The sequence below is a fragment of the Pseudorasbora parva genome, chromosome 14 (genome assembly GCF_024679245.1).
Source record: "Pseudorasbora parva isolate DD20220531a chromosome 14, ASM2467924v1, whole genome shotgun sequence".
NCBI classification, from domain to species: Eukaryota; Metazoa; Chordata; class Actinopteri; order Cypriniformes; family Gobionidae; genus Pseudorasbora; species Pseudorasbora parva.
In genome coordinates this window covers 17,279,030-17,297,610 of record NC_090185.1, presented here as the reverse complement: position 1 = coordinate 17,297,610, position 18,581 = coordinate 17,279,030, and the positions used below count along the sequence as shown (strand labels likewise).

General features: G+C 39.0%; 1 protein-coding gene across 3 annotated transcripts in view; it reads left to right on the top strand.

Annotated features, from left to right (window-relative positions):
* Nucleotides 1–18,581, top strand: part of zranb3 (zinc finger, RAN-binding domain containing 3) — a 71,267-nt gene that overhangs the window by 34,022 nt on the left and 18,664 nt on the right. For all 3 annotated transcript variants that reach the window (XM_067415700.1, XM_067415702.1, XM_067415701.1), the window contains 6 exons: nt 4,413–4,532; nt 6,812–6,931; nt 8,250–8,429; nt 8,731–8,895; nt 9,256–9,652; nt 17,457–17,702. In XM_067415700.1, the coding sequence (XP_067271801.1) occupies nt 4,413–4,532; nt 6,812–6,931; nt 8,250–8,429; nt 8,731–8,895; nt 9,256–9,652; nt 17,457–17,702 (1,228 nt within the window). The remainder of the gene's footprint in view (nt 1–4,412; nt 4,533–6,811; nt 6,932–8,249; nt 8,430–8,730; nt 8,896–9,255; nt 9,653–17,456; nt 17,703–18,581) is intronic.

Sequence of the window (18,581 nt, the reverse complement as noted above, 5' to 3'; positions counted from 1 at the left end):
AATTCTCATTATTATGACTTCAATGCAAGATTATGAAACCATCAGCCACAAATCACAAGTCTGACCACTTTAAAAGTAACATCACGCCTCTCCTCACCAAACCTTCCTTTAAAACAAAACGTACTCGATCTACCTCGGATCTGCTATCTACGGTTTGTGTGTAAACGGGAAAAGGACGTCAGCCCTCTTTTCAGCTCGAGCTCTTTTTCTGAATGCCATCAGAGTAACGGCCATCTGCAGTGAGTTTCCCTCGCTCTCGTTCCCTCTAACGATGAGGGACAGCGTGATATCGCCGCTAACGACCACCATGGCAACCAGCCCTTCTGTTCTCCACATCAAACACCGCGGCATTGCCATGGGAACGAGCTCCGGGGGGGCCGGTCCAGCGCTGAGCCGACCTTAATGCTGACCTTTTTGATTGCCTGACATCTTTTCCTGCAGATCTCGCTGTTTCAGAGACTTAACAAGGTGTTTTTATGAGCTCCGGGCGAGACCTGCCGCAACTTTTTGTGATTTTTGCATCACTCGGACGAACTTTAACGTCACAGCTCGGACGATAAAGTGACTTTGCACGGTTTTTGTCATATAAAAGCAGAGTCTACCAATGCCGGACGTTCTTTCTTCTCGAATTACAACCTCTTTATATCTTCCTCTGAGCACAGCATGTCTTGAATGAAGCTTTTCACCGTGTGTGTACATCAAACCAGCCCGTGTGTGAAAGCAGTGTGCGTCCCCGACGTGCCACCGTGTGTGTGTGTGTGTGTGTGTGTTTTTTTCTTCTTTTAATTTGTCAAACCCGTGTGTTCTGGCCCCTGCTGCTCTTGTCCTGCTCGCTCTTTCATTTATTGTTTGCCGCTGAGATGATATCCTCTCGCTCTCTCAGGGCAGAAATGTGCGGTGTCAGGAATGGTGTCACTTTTTGAAATCGCTGTTTTTGCCAAGCGAAAATGAGTGAGCCGGAGCCACCGCGCACACACGTACACTTGAGGCTGTAAAAAAAGCCTTTGCGCTCCTTCACAGACAGTTTTGGGCGCCAATTAGGCGATATTAAAAAGGCAAAACTCTTCAGTAATGAGAAACCCGAGCGCAGCTTTGAAACTCAGGAAAAGAGGACTCGCAAATGACTCGATACGCTGTTCATTTAACAAGTACGCTTGCCGTAATGGGCATTAGCCGTCGAGTTCATCTCAAAGTTTAAGGATTTTGAGGGGTTTCATGTCTTTTCTATTTGGAGAGGGAAAAGCAGGTATTGGAGGATGAAAGTAAATTTGCGATTAAACTGGCCAGACAGAACCCCTTTAAGTGTGGTAAATTACAGTAACATGCATAGTATATTGCTGTTATGAAACACGGCAACTGCAATATTATAAAATACACTCATGTCTAATAAATAATAATTAAATGAATGACTAGATTTTTACAGAAGCTGCAAGGGAGATTGCCAGGGCATTGCTATGTGGTTGCTAGGGTGTATTACACACACACACACACACACACAGTTTGTTTTTGTGAAATGTGGGGACATTCCATAGGTGTAATGGTTTTTATACTGTACAAACCGTATTTTCTGTCCCCTTACACTGCCCCTAAACTTACCCATCACAGGAAACATTCAGCATTTTTACTTTCTCAACAAAAAAAAAACTCATCCTGTATGATTTATAAGCATTTTGAAAAATGTGGACATGGGTAATGTCCTTATGTTTCACTCTCTCCTTGTAATACCCATGTCATTATACACATTTGTGTACTGATATTTCACAAAAACAAGCACACACAAACATTGTGTTTTCATGTTTTGTTGGGACTTTCCATATACATTTTTATACTGTACAAACTGTATATTCTATCTCCTAACCCTAAACCTTCCCATCACAGAACATTTTCTGCTTGTTTACATTAAAATCATAATTTAGTCTGATTTATAGCCGGGGTGCACATACCTGTTTTGTTCTGGTTCTTAAGGGAGCAACTGGAGATGCTGCTTTGAGCTCACACTTTAGGCGGCACACTTATCCTACAAGCTGCCTAAATGTAAAATAACACTACTTGTTCACTGTAGAAATTAAGTTTAGGTTCATTTTTGTTACAGCTAGATGTGACCCTAGACCACAAAACGGCTATATTTGTGGCAATAGCCAACAATACATTGTCTGGGTTGTCATGGAAAAAAGAAACTTTAATAATTATCATGGTGAAGCTGGAATTGAAAACCCAAGCAAAGTGTCTTTAAAAGCTTTTATTCTTGCCAAGAAGGTCAATTCGGACATACAGAGGTCTGCAGTCAGGAAAGACAAAGTGGTAGCCTCACTCGTTCTTTTATCCTCTCGATTCAGGGCTTCTTAGTCAATAACACAAAAAACACCATAACAAACTCCTTAGTTGGTGTTATCTGCAGCTGTCACACCTTAAGTGAAAACAAAACTTTCCGAGAACTTGTTCAAGGCTACAGACAACGCACACACTAGTTCTATTAAGAAGAGCATCAAAGTTTTATCACACAAAAATGTGTTTACTACAGAAAACTAAGAGTTCCCGTTATATGTAACAAAAACATCTTAGATAAGCCTAATATAATTAAAACACCTTATATGGTTTTGTTATAGTTTGTTAAAAAAATTCCCTTACAGGGTCAAAATTAAAATTAGAATTATAAGTAAAGATCATATTCCATGAAGATATTTTGGAAATTTCCTACTGTAAATATTTTACAAATGTATTATTATTAGTAATATGCATTGCTAAGAACCATTCTTTCAATATTTAGATTTTTTTGCAACCTCAGATTCCAGATTTTTAAATAGTTGTATCTTTGCTATACATTGTCCTATCCCATACATCAATGGTTAGCATATTTATTCTGCATATTAGCCTGCTGTCACGTTAAAGGTGCTGTATGTAAGATTGAGAGTTAATGGTTGAAATGGGCACTGCAGTCCAAGTTCAGAATATTGTTTCCCCCGTCCCTCCTCAGACTCGACACTTACGCGGGTTGCCAGTTTAAGGTCACGCAACAGGAATGCCAATGGAAAGCAAGGAGACTTACACGCTGTAAGTTGCTGAGTTGATTTATCCACGTTTTAATGTGTTTATAGAGATTATTTGATGGATGCTGAGGATTTTTCGGTCGAGTCTGCGATCTGTGACCCGGTTTGTTTGCTGGTTTTCATGGCAGTAATATCCTGTGTTTTCCGCCAACTGGTAAACTGTGCTTTTGCAATACTATTGGGTAAACTGGCAAGGTGCGTTATTGCACAGACCAAAAGAAAAACTGACATTCCGACACAGATCGCACATTTCAAAGTAGAATAACTGGCTGTAGCATTGTTTTTCATAGAAACGAGCATTTGAACTCAGCATGTCGAGAGGGGTATTTAGAAACTTTTTGTGTGTATGTGACAATTCTAGTGCAAGTAAACGTGAAATAGGTGTCAATTCGGTGATCGATCGCGCGCACGCTTCGGGTGTGTGCAGCTGCGCGAGTCCCGGTTTTCGCCTTCCGCGTTTAACATCGTTTGAATGTGTAAATTAACAAGACAAAAAACGTTCACTCTATGATGGTTAAACTTAACAGTTAATCTGCAAATCACATGCGTGCCGAACCGTGGGGCCTGGTCTGTACGGATTATGGATCAACTGCGATCTGTTGCACAATTAATAATTAATGAACACACTTGTCATCATGATCTCTATCTTGCCAGAGACACACTCTAAATGTGAATGTGTCCCTGTAAATGTGTCCCTGTCCGCAAAAATGTTGGTACTCAAAAGCGCTTCCCTCCATGTTTCCTGGTGCGCATGGTTTATTTTTACCACCAGTTATGCACCCCTGTTTATAGCTGTTCCTCATGGGGACCAAAAAATGTCCCCACATGACCAAGGATGTCAGATATTGCCATCTTTGTGGGGACATTTTGTCCTCATAATGTAGGATTTACCCGGACCACACACATTTACAATGTTACAAAAGATTTCTATTTCAAGTAAATGCTGTTCTTTTGACTTTAATTCTTTAGCCTTCTATTTATCAAAGAAAATATGCATCATGGTTTCCACAAAAATATTAAACGACATAAATGTTTCTGTAGCAAATTTTATAATGATTTCTGAAGGACCATGTGACGATAACTGAAGTAATGATGCTGACAATTCACAGGGAAATCACAGGAATAAATTCACAATATTACTGTTTTTACTGTATTTTTGGTCAAATAAATGCAGCTTTGTTGAGCAGAAGAGCAGAATGCCGACCCCAAACATTGAACAGTAGCGTATATAAATTACCCGTTTTTTCGGGGACACAAAAAATTCATTTTGTGTCATATTAGTTGAAATTCCTAAATGCCATTTCCTGACTGGATCACAATATGTTTTATTTTTTTTAGTTTTCTCTTTCTTTCCGTTTCTCTCAGGCAGGAGCGGTGAAAGACTACATAAAGATGATGTTGGAGACCGAACAGCTAAAGTTTCTGGTCTTTGCTCATCATCTCAGCATGCTGCAGGCGTGTACCGAGGCTGTCATCGAGGCCAAGGTAGGTGTGTGTGTGTGTGTGTGTGTACGCGTTGAGACTCTAGTGAAAGCAAAAGTATGTCAGCACCTACACACTGTTCATTAAATCAGCCAGCAGCAGAGCCTGTCACACCGCCATCCCAACACACACACACACACACTGACCCATTCAGAGAGAGAAAGAGAGGTGTGTATTTGTGTGTGAGCTGAATGAGAGATAAGGCCAAAAAAAGTGTTTGTGTGAAAGAGAAAAAAACAGAATGAAAGGGCTTGACAGGACTAAAGGAGGTGAAGGAGAGCGTGTTGATTCCCTGCGTAGAGTTCATTCTTTGCTTTAACACATTCCCTCAGTAGGGCACTGGTTCATTCTTACAGCAAAAGAATGGGTCAGAGTCTTGCTGTCAATCAAGTGGGTCTGTGTTTTTGAACTATATATAACATTATATACATAATGTTATATTTCAACAAATAAAAAAAACATCCAAAAACATTGATTCAGTCATCATTTACTTGCCCCTGTTGTTCTAAAGCAAAACGACTTAATTCTGATGAACACATTTACAGAAAATTGGAATACTGTGCCGTTGGAAAGATTCATAAATGTATAATAAAAATCATCTATTCAGCCCTTGCGTGTGCGATACAATTCAAGTCTTATGAAATCATCTTGACATCCATCCATCCTCATAGGCGCTTTCGTTAGAGTTCTTGGAGTAATGTCTGATTCATGAATTAGACATTCTTTTGTGTTGGATCTTTGAGTCAGTGAGTTGAATTTGAGAAACCTGATAAGTCAGATTTGTAAATGAATCTTGTTTTTTAAAAACTGGATCAAACATATCAGTATTTTTTTTCTTTTGTTAAATGCATGTTGAGTTTGAGAACTTGATATGTCAGATTTGTAAATGAATCGATCCGAATGATTTTGTGAACTGGATCAAACAAATCAGGATTTTTTTCTTTTGTTATAAAGCGAGTTGAGTGTGAGAACCAGATCAGTCTGGATGGAAATGAATCATTCAGACTTGTTTTGTGAACTGGATCAAGCGATTCAATAAAATTTCCTCCATTAAAAAGTTGAGTTTGAGAACCTGATTAGGCCGATTAGAAAATTAATCATTTAGTGTGTGTGTGTTGTTTTTTAACTACATAAAATGATTCAGTACCAAGTTTTTTACCAAAATGTATTCAATTAATAGGGTTATGAAAAAGCATGAAATTAAAGCTATAAAAATTTGCTCCATTATTTGGCTTAGATCTTTAGATTGAATCAGTTGGTCCAGTTCACAAAAAGGTCTGAATGATTCATTTACAAATCGAACTGATCAGTTCTCAGATTCAACTCACTCATTGATCCAGGTCAGACAAATCCATCTTAAACTTTGGTGCCAGGACTGCTGAATCGTGTCGGCCCAAAACTTGCACTGCATCACTTGACAAATCCATTTTTGTTGCCTAACAGACACTTCATCAGAGCTGTTGATTCATCTTTCACCACGATCCGTTCTTTTTGTCCCTGTTCACACAACCGCACGCTAAAAACACTTTGCACCCTAAAGAGCGCGGCTGGTTGCCGACACGGTGTCTTCACAGATGTCTCACTGTTTTAATGAGAGCTTGTTTTGTCAATTTCCTCCTCTTTTTGGCCCCCAGCCCCCTCTCTTTTCCTCCATCTCTCTCACTTTCTTGTTTCGCTACTCTCTGGCCAGACGTTTGATCCCAGACACTGTGAAGATTTTCTTCCTTTTTTATCCATCCTGCCTGCCGTTAATTGGTGCTTATGAATCTTATGGGAAAGAGGGGGCCTCGCACCAGCAGGTGTGATCGCATGCGAACGGGGCAGCGTGTGCGCTCCCTGCGTTCTCACACCTGTCACGCTCCTTGCACCCCAAGCGAGAGATGGGTAGAAATGTTTGGCAGGAAGCTAAAATTAACACGGGTGAGAAAAGTTCTGAAGTTCTGCCAGGCGGAGAGAGAAAAAGGTGTTGTACACCGCTTCACCTGTGTTTTACAGTTATCAGATGACGGTAGGAAGACGATAATGCCTACAATGTACTTGAAACAACTAAAGAGTTCCCAGCAAGTTCTGACTTGAGTGCGCTAATGTTCTCTGAGCAACCAAGGATCTGCGAAACTCTTTATGGCATTGATTGATAGATGATGGGTTTCGATACTTCTTACAATGCTTTGAGTTGATTTTGATTTGTAGGTTTAATTTTTATTTCTTTAAAAAGATTTTACACATTAAAAAAGGGATAAAAATGTTTAAAATGAATATACTTTGGGCTCTCTCTTTTACAGGCTAGTTATATCCGCATCGATGGCAGCGTTCCATCTGCAGAGAGGATCCAACTGGTGCATCGTTTTCAGAATAATCCAGACACGCGTGTGGCCATACTAAGTATACAGGCAGCTGGACAGGTACTGAGTACTCAAACTGAAAAGCAATGTTCACAACCGTGCCATACCCCAGTTTTGTAAATCTCGCACTTAAACTTTGCACGTTTGTAGCACCTCTACCTCGTAATCATTGTAAGTTTGTTTGAAACACTTCACACAACCTTGTAACATCTCTACCTGGTAAACATTGTAATGTTCATCTATAGCAGGGTTCCTCAAACTCTGTCCTGGAGGGCCACTGTCCTGCAGAGTTTAGCTCCAACCCTGATCAAACACACCTGAGCAAGCTAATCAAGGTATTCAGGATCACTAGAAAATCATAGGAAGGTGTGTTTGATTAGGGTTGGAGCTAAACTCTGCAGGACAGTGGCCCTCCAGGACAGAGTTTGAGGAACCCTGATCTATAGAGTACGTCTCGCAACCTTGTGACTTCTCCACCTCGTAAACATTGTAACATACATCTATCTCATCTCACAATCTTTTGACATCTCCACCTCGTAAACATTGTAACATACATCTATCTCATCTCACAATCTTTTGACATCTCCACCTCGTAAACATTGTAACATACATCTATCTCATCTCACAATCTTTTGACATCTCCACCTCGTAAACATTGTAACATACATCTATCTCATCTCACAATCTTGTGACATCTCCACCTCGTAAACATTGTAACGTTCCTCTATAGAGTACATCTCGCAACCATTTGACATCTCCAACTCGTAACCATTGTAACATACATCTATCGTGTCTCGCAACCTTGTGACATCTCCACCTCGTAAACATTGTAACATTCATCAATATAGTACATCTCGCAACCTTGTAACAACTCAAACTCGTAACCATTGTATTCATCTCCACATCGTAAACACTGTAACATTCATCTATACAGTAGTAGTGGTCTAAAACATTTTGAGCTTAACCACTTTCGATCACTTCCAGAGGTAGTCGAAAACGCATTCGACTGGAATGCTCTGCAAACTTTCATGTGGTCAAATTTGTTCGAACAACCACTAAAAGACCGCCTACTTCCACCTACTGACATAATGCGTTTCATTGCTTGAGCGTATTTCGTTCAACAAACCCATACATTTACCCGCCCGTAGACCCTTCCCTCAAAGAAATCAGGACAGAAGTGTTTGAAAGTGGACAAAAGAGACGAATTTAAACACCAGGTGTAAACAGCAATGTTTCCCTCGTCTACTTGTCATCAAATCGACCAAAACGCATCTTAATACTAGGTGTAAACAATAGCGTGCCAACCATAATAACTTATTGTATTGTATTTTCGAGTGACATGTAAATATTGCTGTATGATGTATCCACTTGCACTCAGGGTTTGACATTTACGGCTGCGTCTCACGTTGTCTTTGCCGAACTCTACTGGAACCCAGGACAAATCAAACAAGCAGAGGATAGAGCACATCGCATAGGACAGACCACGACCGTACACATCCACTACCTCATCGCCAAAGGAACCTTTGACACCGTCATGTGGTCCATGCTCAACAGAAAGGTAGATCAGCAGTTTCTAAGCTTCAGATAAGGGAAAATGTTTCCTTCATAGATGCACTCAAAACAAATTTGTGAACATTATTATAGATTACTTTACTTTAAATGTACACTTTTGAATTGGTGGAAACTTAGTTTCCAGACTTAGTTTTCCAAACTACTAGCCAAAATAACCAATATATAACGTCTTGGGACTAAATAAAGAGGGAACACAATATCTACTGTAAGCTTTGGAGTGTAAAATAAGGGCTTGTTTGGATAATTAGCTTTCATTTGCTGAGATTCTTACAAATTATATTGGACAGGAAACGGTTACGGGCAGCGCTCTGAATGGAAAGAAAGAGTATTTGAAGGCTGAGGTGGGGGACCAAGAGAAATGGGACTTTCTGAACTTCGCTCAGGCATGGACGCCAAGCGAGACCATGAAGGGTGACTCTGAGGACGACAAAGATGGAATTTTCTTTTCTCACGTATGTAAAAATTTGCATCGCCACAAGAAGTTTCGTAAAAGTGACTAAGGTTGTCAAAGCAAAAAAAAAATGTGGATGTTCTATATGCAAAAATTCACAAATTACACTAAAACAATGTGGTGTGAAATTCAAAATTTTCATTTTTTTTATTTTTATTGAATCAACATTGTTAATGTCACAACTGCCACATTTGACATCCCTAAACATGACTAGGCTTCGCATTATCCAGTCGTGGAAACCTGAATCTCTCAAAGTGCTTTTCTTTCAGAAGTGTCTGTGGTTTCATCACTTTGCTGTCATGAGATGAAGTTTGACTCACGAAAAGCGTTCATTTTTTCCTTTTCTTCCCATCCGCCACAGTTTGAAAAGGACAAGCAGCATGACATCCGATCGTTCTTTTCCCCCTCTGTGAACAAAGAAAAGAGGAAGCGATCTGGAGATTCACCCTCCGACGGATCTCCTCTTCCCCAATTACCAAAGGGGGCGGAGCCTATTCGGACACCCGAGATCCAGAGTTCCGATTTGAAGGCCGACAAGGGGGAGGATTTTTCCCCGCAGGTGAAGCGCTTCAGGCAGGTTAGCCCCTTGTCGCGACGCGGGGGTAAGAAGAGCCCCCTGTGCGCCCCCCGCAGACTCTCAGCAGGACTTCAGGCCCCGCGCCACAATCAGAAGTGGAACTGTTCGTCGTGTACGTTCTCCAACAGCGGACTGCTGCTACGCTGTGAGATGTGTGAAAGTCCACGCAACATGCAGAAAGGTGATGTCTGCACATGAACCATACATCCAACATGTTTACATTTGTCAGTTTTATTTCCATCAACATATTAAAGCATCATCCTGTATTTAAACATTAAATGTGCTTAACTCATCCATGCTATTGACGTGGATAATGCCTCAAATCTTGTGGTTTGTTGAGGAAAATTGTGTTTAATTGGGTTAGAGTTTAGGAATTTCTTTTGTGTTAGCGACAGCCGGACTCAAATCCTAAAATGTTGTTTATTTACAGCTTTAAATTAGATTTTGAACCCCAGATTTTCAGTTTGGTCTCAGACTTTTGGACCCCTTTTGTATTTGATCGGCTTTATAAAAGCACGGCTGATCCGAGGCCCTGATCCTTAGTAAAGCGATGTTGAAACCTCCTTCCCCTCAGTTGCAGAAGAATCCAAATGCGAAAGAACAACAGACCGAAATGTTTTGAAGAGAAAAAAGGAGGTGTGCACAGTGAACGACAGAAATAGATCAGATTGAAAATGACTCATTATCACGGCCACGGTGAGGCGGAATGGATTTTGGCACCTGTCAAATCAAGAATGCCGCTTTCATTCAGCGTCACCGCTGGAAAAGTTTGTGAAATCTTCGTAAGCTTTGTTTTCGCCATCAACTCCAATGCCATCGATCAGATCGTCAGGCTGTCCTCTGACAACAGCCCGGTGATGCAAAATCAAACAGAGATATAAGCACATAGCAGGCCAGCTGCTGCTGTCTTATTACACGCGTACATCTCTGTGTGTGTTTGAAAGCCACAGTCTGTACACACATACACGTAAAACGTTTTCTTTGTTCTTTAAAGGAATGGTTCAACTAAAAGAGAAAATTGTGATGATTTATTCACCTTCATGTCACTCTAAACCCGTATGACTTTCTTTCTTGGAACACCAAAAAGAGACGTTTAGCAAAAGCTTCTCACTACGCTTTTATCATTTAATGTAAGTGAAAGAGGACTTGAAACCTGTTAATTATAATAAGAATAATAATAATAAGAATAATAATAATTTTAAAATGTACATATTTAAAAAATATATATATAAATGTATGAAATGCATAATATGCATTAATAATATGCATTAAATAAATACGTATATAAATGTATAATTATTTTTCTTTTATTTAATACACTTACTAATATTTAAGTAGTAATAATAATACTTACATATACTAATATTAATAATAAGTAATATGAATAAGTATTTATTTTATATACCGTGTATATATATATACAGTCTTGTTCAAAATAATAGCAGTACAATGTGACTAACCAGAATAATCAAGGTTTTTAGTATATTTTTTATTGCTACGTGGCAAACAAGTTACCAGTAGGTTCAGTAGATTCTCAGAAAACAAACAAGACCCAGCATTCATGATATGCACGCTCTTAAGGCTGTGCAATTGGGCAATTAGTTGAAAGGGGTGTGTTCAAAAAAATAGCAGTGTCTACCTTTGACTGCACAAACTCAAAACTATTTTGTACAAACATTTTTTTTTTCTGGGATTTAGCAATCCTGTGAATCACTAAACTAATATTTAGTTGTATGACCACAGTTTTTTAAAACTGCTTGACATCTGTGTGGCATGGAGTCAACCAACTTGTGGCACCTCTCAGCTGTTATTCCACTCCATGATTCTTTAACAACATTCCACAATTCATTCACATTTCTTGGTTTTGCTTCAGAAACAGCATTTCTGATATCACCCCACAAGTTCTCAATTGGATTAAGGTCTGGAGATTGGGCTGGCCACTCCATAACATTAATTTTGTTGGTTTGGAACCAAGACTTTGCCCGTTTACTAGTGTGTTTTGGGTCATTGTCTTGTTGAAACAACCGTTTCAAGGGCATGTCCTCTTCAGCATAGGGCAACATGACCTCTTCAAGTATTTTAACATATGCAAACTGATCCATGATCCCTGGTATGCGATAAATAGGCCCAACACCATAGTAGGAGAAACATGCCCATATCATGATGCTTGCACCTCCATGCTTCACTGTCTTCACTGTGTACTGTGGCTTGAATTCAGAGTTTGGGGGTCGTCTCACAAACTGCCTGTGGCCCTTGGACCCAAAAAGAACAATTTTACTCTCATCAGTCCACAAAATGTTCCTCCATTTCTCTTTAGGCCAGTTGATGTGTTCTTTGGCAAATTGTAACCTCTTCTGCACATGCCTTTTTTTTAACAGAGGGACTTTGCGGGGGATTCTTGAAAATAGATTAGCTTCACACAGACGTCTTCTAACTGTCACAGTACTTACAGGTAACTCCAGACTGTCTTTGATCATCCTGGAGGTGATCATTGGCTGAGCCTTTGCCATTCTGGTTATTCTTCTATCCATTTTGATGGTTGTCTTCCGTTTTCTTCCACGTCTCTCTGGTTTTGCTCTCCATTTTAAGGCATTGGAGATCATTTTAGCTGAACAGCCTATCATTTTTTGCACCCTCTCTAATCAACTTTTTAATCAAAGTATGCTGTTCTTCTGAACAATGTCTTGAACGACCCATTTTCCTCAGCTTTCAAATGCATGTTCAACAAGTGTTGGCTTCATCCTTAAATAGGGGCCACCTGATTCACACCTGTTTCTTCACAAAATTGATGACCTCAGTGATTGATTGCCACACTGCTATTTTTTTGAACACACCCCTTTCAACTAATTGCCCAATTGCACAGCCTTAAGAGCGTGCATATCATGAATGCTGGGTCTTGTTTGTTTTCTGAGAATCTACTGAACCTACTGGTAACTTGTTTGCCACGTAGCAATAAAAAATATACTAAAAACCTTGATTATTCTGGTTAGTCACATTGTACTGCTATTATTTTGAACAAGACTGTATATATATATATATATATATATATATATATATATATATATATATATATATATACAGGGCTCAACATTAACGCTTGTCCGGGACAAGTGGATTTTTTGAAGGGACAATTGAAAGAATTTTCCTTGCCCGACGGACAAGAGCCTGATTAAAACAAAAAAATAACTAGCAAATCACCAAAATGCAAGAATGATTGTGCATTAATTTAGTGTAAGTGGCGATCGATAGCGGTGGATAATAATATATGATGAACTGACGATAACAAGGTCGCGCTGTTGACGCTCGTGCAGCCTCTCGAGGAGAAATTACAACACTAGAGTGTTTAAAGGGATAGTTCACTTTGAAATTAAATTTTGATATGTTTTAGCTTACCTCATGGGCATCCAAGATGTAGGAGTATTTGTTTCTCCAGTAGTTTTAATTTTGATCATTTTAGGTCAAACCGTTCTTGTCTGTGCCTCACATAATGCAGGTCTATGGTCACCACCTCAAAGAGCATACACAGAGAAGTCCAAATTAACCAATCCCCCATCGTAAGTACACACTGATGGCCTAAGACACGAAACGAGCGGTTTGTGTGAGAAAACAAACAGTATTTATATCGTGTTTACCTCTTGTACACCACTACGTCCGACTGATCCGAGGGCGCGCGTACGTTTTTCCTGTTGTGACATTCGCGCGTTCTGGCTTTAGTCTGCGCAAGTGCGGAAAGCGCTGGAAGTGGATCTCTCGCGCGTGTACGTCTCTCATTGTTTACACAAAACAGAGATTATAGGTGAAACAGCTAATAGAAATGGTACTAATTTGCACTTTCAATAAAAAAATAAAAAATCATAAATATGCAGATTTAAATATGTCAAAGCTGATTGAACACTGGTGAGAATATTGCTTCAGAATAAATTATAGTTACACACACACAATACACACACACACACACACACAATGTTGGTCTATGTGGTTTACAGGGACTCTCCATAGGCGTAATGGTTTTTATACTGTACAAACCGTATAAAACGTCCCCTACACTGCCCCTGCCCCTAAACCTACCCATCACAGGAAACATTCTGCATTTTTACTTTCTCAAAAAAACATCATTTAGTATGTTTTTAAGGCCATTTGAATTATGAGGACATTTGATATGTCCTCATAAACCACATTTATAGAGTAATACCAGTGTAATACCCATGTAGTTATACAAATTTGTGTCCTCATAAACCACATAAACAGGCTCACACACACACAATAAAAAAAATATTAAACTTTTTTCCCGGACAAGCACATATTTTACTCAGACAAGTGAATGAACGATTTACTTAAACACATGAACATGCTTAATGTCAAGCCCATATATATATGTGTGTGCGTGTGTGTATATGTGTGTGTGTATATATTTTAAATGTTATAATCCTTATCTTTTTACTCATTAATATATTTTTTCTTTTCTAAAAACTGCATCTATAATTACTTTTTTTTTGTTTACAAAATATACAAGTGTTTCATTATTATTATTATTCTTTATTTTGTATTTTTAGACTGTAGTGGCATTTAGCTGTTTGCCTTGTACTTTTATAAATCTGCACTTAGTTTTTCAGGAATGTATCATCTATTTATACTAATATTTTATTATTTATTTTTTATTATACTATATTATAACATTATATCTATATCTATATTATATATTATATTTTAACATATTATATCTATATTATACTAAACTAGATGGTGCCATGCAAAACTCACCGGCATAATTCCAAGGCATTGCTAAGCGGTTGCTAAGGTGTTCTGCATTGCTTTAACACATTGCTATGTGGTTGCTAGGGTGTTCTGAGTGGTTGCCAGAGGTGTTGCTATGCAGATTTTTATGGTAGGTTACTGCCACAGTGACTGCAGCTAAATCAGTAACTGTAAAGCTTAAACATATCCATTATCTTTACTTAAGAATTTGTGAGTAGATTTTTTTTATTTAATTGCGCCCTTTTTGTGCGATTTAATCACATACTTAACGTGAAATGAAACAAGCGTCATTTATCTTGTTTAACACGTTTATTTTGTCATCATTTTCTATATCCATATCTTGCTATATCCAGGTAAATGTTGGTTTCTTTCTAAAAAAAAAAAAGGACACAAAATAACCCAATGATATGAGGATCATTGGACTAAAAAAACTTTCCTGGAGTTTAGCGGCTTAAATGATCTGATCACAAACAGAGAAGCGAAACTGTGTTAAGGTGTTAGAATAGAAATTTCCCCCTACCAGAGTTACAGGTGCTCGCGCCATTGTAGATGCTCAGTGTGATAAACTCCCCACTTCTAAGATCATCTAACCGCAGGGCGTAAATTACGTCAACGCCTCAGTAATTTGCGTTATTTGTGTTAAAAAATGTTTAATGCGTTAAGGATTTTGAATTAGTCACGCGTGTTAACGCCTTAATGTTGACAGCCCTATTAAAAATATTACAAACGTTGATTAAACAACACTCACTTTCTCACTCACAGCACTTGCTTGCGCACACAAAAAAACAGACCCGACGCTGACACCACATCATTGTAGATCAATCATTTGCAGCAAATATCTGATTCTGTGTGACTATCAGCTTAATTTGAAGCGTAAAAAACAAACAAGCGGTGCGCTGTCTCTGTCAACTCAACACACACCCATCAAAGCACTAGTGAAAGGCTGTGATTTGAAAACGACAGCGACGGTATGTCAAGACTTCACTCGAGATTAGTTTTCTGAGAGAATCCAGGCAACTTTCAGACTCGTAAAATCAGACACCAGAAATATCGATCTAAACACTGTCATGGGCAAATAGCACATATTTACACGACTCTATGCTTTCAAACCTTTCAGTGCGTTCCGCGCACCATTCACTGTAGTCCTTTGAAATCTCCCATCATGCATCAGCTTGGCCTTTGGATGTTTGGTAAACCTTTTTTTTCTTTCTTTCTTGTCGCTCTTTGAACAAACGCAGAAAGCATTTACATCCTGCCATGGTAAATTTATGAGGGAGAAGTGGGAAAAAATATTGCAGAATGATCTGAATTATTCACTTGCAGTCCTCTAAAATACTCCCGTCATGCAAAAATGTCTTCAGAAAACAATGTTTTTTGTGTATTTTTAAAATGTATATATCATTTTAAAATAATAATAATAATTTATAATTTTTTAAAGATTTTTTTTAGAGTGGAGTGACATTTAGCTGTTCACTGTTTCACATGTCTACAATCATACATCTCCATAAATGTTTATTTTTAATAATATGTAAATAATATTATTATTTAATTTACTGCTCTCCTTAAAAGCCCATCTGTTTGGACCTTCGTAAAAAACAAAAAAAACAAAAAAACGTGTGTATATGTATGTATGTGTGTGTGTGTGTGTATATATAAATTAGATTTTTTTTTTAATTATTATTTTGGAATTTTAGACTATAGTGAAGTAAAGATTTAGCCCTTTGCCCTGTACTTTTATAGATCTGCAGTCCTAAGTTTGCAGAAATATATACGTTTTAGTTTTTTAGTTTTTAACCATCTGCCCAGTTACATGATCACAAATGTAATACATTTGCAGAAAAAAAAATTCTTTCATGTACTGCTGTCCTCTTATATCCCTCCCAGTCACATCAGTTTATTCACTTAGACCTTCAGCAAACCTTTTTTCCTTCCATTTGATCAAGAAAGCGAGCCTTTACAAATACAGCCTTTTTTTTTTTACCTGTCTGCCCTTGACTTTTACAGATATGTGGTCATAAAGGTGGCGTCAATGTAAATTGCCCCAATTTACACAACTCATTCCAATATCATCCAATTTCATGTTTTGAAAACGTTGCATGCTCTGCATATTATTCACAGCGGTCCTCGGTCTGATCGTTTGCACCTTTGAACAACCTCTCTGCATTTCGTTTTTCAGAATGAAAGCGCCGAGAGTTCGCATGCAGGGCTTTTTATCCGTCCGTCCTGGACTGTTACAGATCCGCGGCCACAAAGGTGGAACCGTAGAGCACTCCAGACAGTGATAAGGGTTCAGATACGCAGCGGGAGTTGTTTTCTGCTAGTGTCTGGCTTTCTTTCTGCGAGCCCGCTCGTTAAGAGACAGCACAGCAGTGGAGCTTTTATTCGGCTTCTCACAAATTCAGCTGACATTTTAGAAGATCCATACGAGACCTTTCAGCGAGAGTGAGAAGGAGAGGGGCGAGAAAGAAAGAAAGGGTAACGGAAAGCTCGGAGGGGATGGTGTGAAAAAGAAGAGCGGCAGAATCCGAAAAAAGACGGCAAACGAGCGAATCAGAGGTGTGGAAATTCATTAGCGGCCTCGGAAGGAAGACAGTCGCAATTATCAAACTCCTCCACAGCCCCGCAGATCCAAATAAACCGCATCAAAACTCCGTCATCGCGGACGGAGCGTCCTGTCACGTTTTTTTGACAATCGTCCCTGTGGGGAGACGGTGAGACAACAGCTAAAATACAGATAATGCATTTCAGCGCCTCAACATCATAAAGATGCTTTTCTGAGATGGAAGGGCGCAAGGGAGGCTTTAAATGTAGATCGTGTTTTTTTCCCCGCCGTGTCCCGTGGCGCCATATGGCAGAGAGATGTGAAACTGCTTGTCTGAGGGAAGGAAATCAGTCAAACGCAAAACAGACAGCATCTGTTCCTCGCTCAGTGTGCTCGACGTTAACGCCGGCGCGCGTTCATGTCCTTCACATCAGACGACTGCGGAGATCTGTGACGGCCCTCTCTGGGTATGAGCTCGCCAGTCAAAGGCCCAAAGTAAAGGGATGGTTCGGCAGATAATAGGACAATTTGGTCGTTTAAACGCTCAAACTTTAAAATTCTCTCCTGAATTAAATTTTTTTAGGTGAAGTATCAGTTTAACCAGACGTTTGTGTCATAAAATGTGGTTGACAATGGTTGGACCTAGTTTGACAATGTAACTCATCCTCTATTTCTCTCTCTCTCTCAGCTCTTAGCCCACCTTCGTCATTACCGGATCACCCCTCATCCTCCTCTTCAACATTGCTCACTACCATCTGCATCTCTGATTCAGACGACCAGAGTGAACCAAACACCCCCAGCACCCCACAGACTCCACGTGCATTTCCAAGCCAACAGGCCAATCAGGATGAGGTGGAAACGCACCTGAATATATCTCAAGAAATGCAACGAAGTGATGAAGTCACCCCACAACCTGTCTCTATTAGTAATCCAGGTCTGTTCCAAACACGCTGACGTCACTTTCAGTACATTTTAAAGGAATCATTCACCCCTAAATGTAGATTCTCTTCTTTTTTTTCTTTTTTTTTACTTTAGATTGTTACAATATTGTTTGTTTGTTTATGACCAAAACTCCACCAATATTGTTTTGATTGTTTTTAATTGCTAATAACTGATATGAAGAACTGAAATGAACTAAAACATTCATCACGAACTTCAGAAGGTGAACGGATGTTTTACAAGATTAACTCTTTCCGTGCCAAACACAGAACTTTACGGAATTCCATTTTTTTCACCGTTAGATGCTAGGGGGCCCTATTACACATCTTCTGAATGAGTACTGGATTTCCTTAAAACACATGCGGAAGATGCAGTAAAACAAGTGATCGTATGTAATCATATGCATATGTAAAATAACGTGATCATCAACATTAAACATCATATAAATCAAAACTATCTAATGTTACTGAATGGAATTAGCTACAGGACTGTGATGCTATGGGGTGTTGATGGACTCGATCTCCTCCCTCCGTGTTTGATCATTGCTCTGAATCTGATCTGGATACAGTCTTTCACAAAAACATGATTTTCTCAGCTTTTTGTTCAAAATTTTCCTTTTTAATGAAACTTACCCATATTCAAGTGTTGATAAAAAAAGAATGCTTGAAGCTAGAATAAAACGTTTTTTGTTTGTTTGTTTGTTTTTTTAAAGAAGAGCGCTTTCTTTTGATATATTGCATGCTCGGATATTTATAAAACAAAATATTCTATAAGCCATTACATTTTTGTGAAAATGGTCAAAAACCCTAGCGGTGACTGGCAACATAAAAAAAAAAACTCTTGCATGGGAAAGAGCTAATACTGTGTTAAATAT